Here is a 6844-nt window from a genome sequence, read left to right as displayed (position 1 = left end):
GGCAACTTTAATATCTGTTTTGGTGGGTGTTCAGTCGCGTTAACCGAAAAGTTTTTGACGGAAAAAATTTTAAGCAGCAAAAACAAAATCATGAACGCCTTTTCAGCAGATTGCCCTTACAACTTGACTAAATGTAATTTCCTAATCATGTCCAGTTGGTGGCAGTGTGTTGCTCAAATGGCGCCCTGGTTTCTAAACTTTCTCTGAATATTTTGATGTCATACACTAATTGATCTGCCCATCGCTGCTGAAGTTAAACACTACAGGAAAGCTGCAACCAGACGCCTGTCTAAGGTAAAGACACAAAATCTAATAACAAGAGTCTTCATTAATCTGCCTTCATGCGTTTATTACACAAGATGAGTTTCAGATGAGTTTAATTTGAGCCAATCTGTGTTTGCATGAAGTCAGATGGAGCAGGCGGTGCTGGTTCATTCTTAATGTTCTAATATCCATATTTTACACGATCCATAAAATATTGCGAAAAAACACGTTGCTAGTATCAAGTCACATTAATATGATAAAGACGTAAAGACGCATGAAACGCTGCAATACAATTTGATTACATTAAAATGAATGAAACATTCAATGTTTCATTTATTTTAAGTATTCTTAATATATATAAAATTAATAAAAAACTGTGTAGGGGTGCACAACAACCTATTTGGGGGGGCATGGCCCGCGAATGCCCCCCCTTGACGCCGGCCCTGCATCAAAAAATGACGGAGATTGAAAAAGTCTATCACCTCTGGTGTGTGCACCAATGATTACCATGATTAGTTCATTACAGATTCATAGTACATTTTTTCGTGCTTTAACAGCTTACTTCAATTGTAACATTTTCAGAATTTTAGCTAAGCACTAATTATATTCATCACCTGATAAATGGCTATTACAGTCCTGCATTACTACAGTAAAAGTTTGATTTTGAGTTTGTTTGCGCCTCCCAAATTTTTTTAGCACCAGCCGCCACTGGGTATAAGTGCTCATTTTGTCTCTAAAGGAAAACAATCATATGCACCTATAAATACCATTGAATCTTTGCCACTACTTCATAAATTTATAAGATAAGAAAAAGAAAGAAATGCATAGGGTTAAATACATAACCCTACATAAAATAGATAATTAGTAAAACAAATAGATACTTTACACAGCTACACGTAATAATATTTTCTATTACGAGACACTTGAAGACTCTGTGTTAAAGAAACAGATCAGCCAATACAGAAATTTCTGTCAATGTGATCAAATCACGATTAAAAGCCTATTCTTTGATTATTAAAAGGCATCATAGTGTGTTACGGTCTGGGGATTGAGCGAGTAAACAATAAGAGCCTTATACTTTTTGTGATTCTTGCCACCATGCAAACTACAGTTACAATTCAAGGGACCTCAGAGATTTTAGGGCCCCCGCCACCCACAAATGATTGACTATACAAATATGTTTTGGACATAACACACATTTTACTCATACAGGGACATTTAATCATTATGTAAGAAAAACACCTTGTTGGTTTAAGTGCTCTTTACTAACTATACTTTTAAAAATCATCCAACATGAAAGAGATTAGCACTACCCACAACTACAACAATAAAGATACAAGAAATTATATTTTTGGGATCACCAAGCGATTTTTTTTTTACTGATAAACGATGAAACGTTGGCAGGTAATCAAATCTATATGAATTTAAAGTACTGGCTTATATGAAATGGCAGATTAAACTGTGGAGAAGTTCATATTTGATGTCTTTTATAAATGAGCTGATCTGTCTTTTATAAATGTGATTAAACTAAAAACTCTTCTGAGATATGAAGGATGTAATTAAACATCAAATACACAGAAACGGTTTGTGTTATGGAAGCATTAATGCCAACAAATCACATACTTTAAAACAACTAGTACTAAAAAGTTTGACATAAGATTTTACTACAATATACTATAAAAACATACTGTACATTTAGAACTGAAAACTTGGGAGTTTTTACAACAAAGAAGCAAAAAATTAATTATTCTAAATTAACAGTGAAGATGACACTTCATATGTAAACATCACTCAGTTTTCCTTTTTCTGCCCCAGCACAAGATGACACACAGATATCTAACTGTCCAAAAAACAGAGAGAGTAAATATCAAAACAACTGTAAACAATACAACTGCAACATCTACTGAGTAATAGGAGTACCAAGGCAGTTTGTAAGACTCTGTACGAAGATGAGCAGCACCTTTGTGTCTCATAACAAACTCAATCCAGAAGAGGGCGCTGTCTAAAGGTTGAACTGGTTTGTCTCTGTGAAGATGAGAAAGCTTCTGCATACTCAGTCTGTAGGACGGTTCATTGATGACTTCCTTAATGGCCGTGTGCAGTATGTTCCTATCTAAAGTTGCGATAGAGAGAATCTTGGCTCCTCCTCTTTCTTGCAGTCGAAGAAGATTATCATACTGATCAAAGAAAAGTGGAATTCCAACCACTGGAATACCATGGTACAAAGCTTCCTGAACTCCATTGGTTCCTCCATGAGCTACAAAACCTTGAGTCTTTGGATGTCCTAGAAGATCATTCTGTGGCATCCAGTCAAGCAGTAATGTGTTATTGCCCAGAGTAGATGGTTTCTTACCAGTGTATCTCCAAATCACCTTCTGAGGGAGCTGGGCAAAAGCAGCAGCTATTTCTTCAGTTATGTCATCTGGTAGGTCACTAACAAATGTCCCTAAAGACATGATGATGACACCATGATCTCCAGAAGTTTGCATAAAGTCCTCCAGGTCCTGTGGGAGAGCTTTTGCTGGTTTGCACTGGAAGCCGCCAATGTAGATGACATTTGGCATGGTTGGTCGAGGAAATTCAAAAACAAAATCGACTCTCATCAGCCAAATATCAGCTCCCTGGAGAAGTTCACGAAAATTTACAGGTGGATTAAAATATTTGTCACAAAGTGCTTGGTACTGTGGCTCAGTCAAAAGCCTGTTTGGAAGGTCCATTAAGAAAAAGAAGAAAACATTTTTTACTCTTTGAAAGAACGTCATTTTGTCTGCATGTCCCGATCCTGTTATGGGAATGTAAGACAATGGTGAGGGAGCGATGTCAAAGTGTCCTTCACCAGTTGCGGTCCATCTCACATTATAGACCACCGGTAGCTGGAGTTTATGTGCCAAAATAATGCCGGCGCCCCATGCTGGGTCAGTTAACATTAGATCATACTGCTTGTCTTTCAATGTATGCATAATATCCTCACTTTCAAATATATTTATTACAAGCTGACAAATCATTTCGTTGACCTTTTTCATAATACTGAAAATTTCAAATCTCCAACTTATTGAACTGAGCCAAGAGGTCTTTCCTCGTTCGTAGTCAATCATTTTTTGGAGTGCTTCTTTCATAAATTTTTCATTAAGTCCTGCGGTGTTGGGTACAGTTATAGCATTATAATAAGGGGAGTTTTCTTTGACGTACCAGCTGTTGCTGGTGCGTATTACATCAACGGTGTGTCCCTGGTCATACAAAGCCTTGATGAGGACATTCATATTCACCCAATGACTTCCCTCCAAAGGCACCACCAAAATTTTACCACCATTACAGACAGAGCAAATAAATATTGAGATTGTTATCCAATGCTTGAGAGAATCCATGTTCCTGAAAAACACTGACTTTTTGCCTGTAAATGAAAACGTAATAGTTTTTCAGGGAAGCAGCATAAAATTGTCAATTTGTTTACATTATCATAAATGTAGCAAAACTCATTAACAGAATCTATTTCACATTTAAATAAAACAATTAATAATAAATTAACCATGCTGAAAAATATTTTTTTTTTAACTAAATCTCAAATTCTACAAAGTCTAAAAATGTTACTGAATCATAAGATTTATAACAAGTAAAAGCTTTTTGTATTTATCCATGATTTGTACTTACAGTTATGTTGACTGGTATAAAACATATATTTGCTTTGTTCAGTGATGTAATTGTATCTTGTAATGCGTCTCAAAATGAGCAGCCAACTGCTTCAGTACTACACTTTGTCCAAAGTGAAAAGTCATATTTTTCATATGCAGTAACCTGCCCACAGCAAAGAAGTTCAAAGTACAAAGGCAAAAGTTCATAAAAGTTTGTTACATCTATTGGGGTGGCACCAGTGTGTTAGATGAACATATTTACTTGTGTGTAAATGATCTAGGAATATAAATTCCACTGATATTAATTTCTGCAACTTTTTAGCAGAGTAACTATACAACATCTCTGCACACCTGCTTATTGTACAGTGAAACATAACAGAGCATTAACCATTAACCAGTGATTTGGCTCGATTCATGTTTATCTGTAGATCAGTACTCTAAAGGTGAAAATGCTAAAGATTAGTGAGTTCAGAGAGTATTCAACCCTATTAACTTTGTGAACAAGCAAAAAAATTCATATCCACGTATAAAATCTCAGCTATGATACAGTTAAACTATATTTATAATGCCATATACCACAATGGTAAATGGACTGCATTTATACAGTGCTTTCAACAGACCCATGGCCATCCAAAGCGCTTTACAAGTTGCCTCACATTCACCCATTCTTTCGTACACCGACGGTGGTGTCAGCCATGCAAGGCGCCATCCTGCTGGTCGGGAGCAGCTGGGGTTAGGTGTCTTGCTCAAGGACACCTCAACACTTGGTCAGGTGGAGCATTGTTTTTCAGAGCAGGCTCACAGAAAAAAAGAAACATTTAATTGTGAACCATGTGTTTTTATGTTGTTATTAAGCAGATCCATTTAAAAGCTTCATCCATACAATGACAACTTCTTTTGCATTCCTCAGAGAAAAACATATAAGGCCAGTTGCCCCAGCTGGATGTTATAAAATTGGGTAAGCTATGTCCAGCTTTGTGAAAAATATTTTCCATGTTGCATCATCTAAAACTACAACTAGGCGCAGCAACGCTAGTATAGAAGATGCGCATCCCTGCTGAACTGTACCGCAGTGATGGTTGAGACACCATTCGCTTACTGTGGTTACAATCTTGCGTCAAACAAATGACAAATGCGAGATGTTCCCCTCCTCTCACACCTTAGTCAATGCACTCTCTCTAAATGCGTGTCGTGTGCAAACCTACTATCGCATGAAATATAGCCCATTATTTTCACTTTAACGCCATCCTATGTGTATATGACTTCCTTTCTTCAGTCAAACACATTTAAAGTTATATTAAATAATGTCCTGTCTCTTCCTTCCCTTGAATAGATAGAAACACATCTACATCTAAAATGATGGCGTGCTGGCTTTATCAAAGTCATTTTAAGGAAGTTTCGTCATTGCAAGATACTGTGCCTATGTGAAGTACTTGCCAATCTGTTTGAATGGTAACAAGTCTGTACATTCTTTAATGGTTGACAATTGGCTAATTTTACCGGAAGCCAGGACTAGAGCGGCCATCTCCCCCATTCATAGCAATAGCAGTGACAGATCTTGTGTAACATTATTTTGTGACTGCATGTGTCCTCACAATTTATATGACGACTAGTCACTAGGCTTGCTGCTATAGACAATGTTGACGGTGTTAATGGTTTTAAGCCCCAACATCGGTTACATCACTTTCCCACCGCGACACCGTCACCACCACCGATGTCTTGATTTTTTTAAGTATTCATTTTTTTCTTAAATATCTATTTTAATTAAGTAAAAAGAATAATTGTTCAGAGGAGAGCATATACTATAATTAAAATCTGAACTGCGTGCCAAGAGACAGTCACGTCACAGATCAGCATCAGGAGTCAAATTTCATTTATCACGTGTTCAACACGTGCTCGTAATGTTTTTTTCTCTTATGTTAGTGTTTGCTGTGACGTTTACTGTTCTTTCTTTCTATTGTTTCTGTCTCCGATGTCTCTGTCTTTAAGCTGTGACCATGATTGTTCATGTCATGTGCCCAATAACCGGACACTCCCAGTTATTAGTGGTCGCTAATAAAAGGGTTTGTGGAGAACAGATGCAGGAGGGAGGAGCTTACCTAGCTGCTGGCTTGGCCAGTTTGCTGTGTTTGTGTGCGTGCTCTGCTACTGCTGCTGTTTAGTGGTGGTTCGTTTGTATGCTTTTGTTAACAGAGAGACCATTTAACATGGATTAAACTTTACCAGTCCACAGTAAAAGAATGGAAGTATGTCACGTGACCTACACCTTGCAAACACGCAGTTTTGAGTGTTGTTTAACCCACGAGGGAAGGAGCAAGTGCCACTCTGTATGTTTTGTTTTTCAGTTAGGGTAGCTTTAGTTATGGCGTGTTGAACACTGAAGATGTTAAGTTACTGTTTTTGTTTTTAGTTAGTTTAGCTGGGCGGGGGACAGGGCCTGAAGTTAACTTTTTTGACCACCAGCCACTGTGGCAGGTGGATTTAGAAATCCACCTGCCACAGTGACTTTTTACCAGCCAGTTTTTTTTGCCTGAAGAGTGAAGATAACACTGTTTTTAATATATGAATTAAATATAATATTTTTTTAGAGCTACAAAAGTGAATTTCTCTTTGTCTTAGGTTGTTTGATTAACATTAATGACACAGACTTAAGTATGTTAATTGAGGTTACTGTCTCTTTAAGACCATCACAGACACAGTTTTTGACTCTCTAGTCTCTATACATACACTTAAGTTAAGAAATGTTTTATTAGAATAAGAATACTGTTGAGATTATTTTGTTTATTATATGTGCCCTGTCAAGAGCAGAAAGATTTTATGTACGCTTGCTTTGAGGAAGGCGTCTCTCCGATGTTCCCTATTGAGTGCCCTTAAACCCGCGCGCGCACACATATACGGAGGGGGCACAAACTGCCACATAAACGCCCCACATACGTTTGTTTTTCATTACT

At 37.3% G+C, this 6844-nt stretch overlaps 1 protein-coding gene across 1 annotated transcript; it reads right to left on the bottom strand.

Annotated features, from left to right (window-relative positions):
* Window positions 1-1051: 1051 nt before the first annotated feature.
* LOC135746431 (UDP-glucuronosyltransferase 2C1-like) lies at window positions 1052-4018 on the bottom strand. Its single transcript, XM_065265093.2, has 2 exons — window positions 3913-4018; window positions 1052-3655 (listed from the first exon to the last, which is right to left on the bottom strand). The coding sequence occupies exons 1-2, from the start codon at window positions 3935-3937 to the stop codon at window positions 2052-2054; spliced, it is 1629 nt and encodes a 542-aa protein (XP_065121165.1). The 5' UTR covers window positions 3938-4018; the 3' UTR covers window positions 1052-2051.
* Window positions 4019-6844: the final 2826 nt, after the last annotated feature.

The sequence above is a fragment of the Paramisgurnus dabryanus genome, chromosome 9 (genome assembly GCF_030506205.2).
Source record: "Paramisgurnus dabryanus chromosome 9, PD_genome_1.1, whole genome shotgun sequence".
NCBI lineage: Eukaryota > Metazoa > Chordata > Actinopteri > Cypriniformes > Cobitidae > Paramisgurnus > Paramisgurnus dabryanus.
The sequence above is the reverse complement of the archived record's forward strand: the minus strand, read 5'-3'. Positions and strand labels throughout refer to the sequence as shown.

Coding starts and splice junctions, on each gene's coding strand:
- LOC135746431 (XM_065265093.2), bottom strand. CDS start 3,937: ATGTTTTATACCAGTCAACATAACT. Junction 3,656..3,912: donor TTATACCAGTCAACATAACT/GTAAGTACAAAT, acceptor TTTCATTTACAG/GCAAAAAGTCAGTGTTTTTC.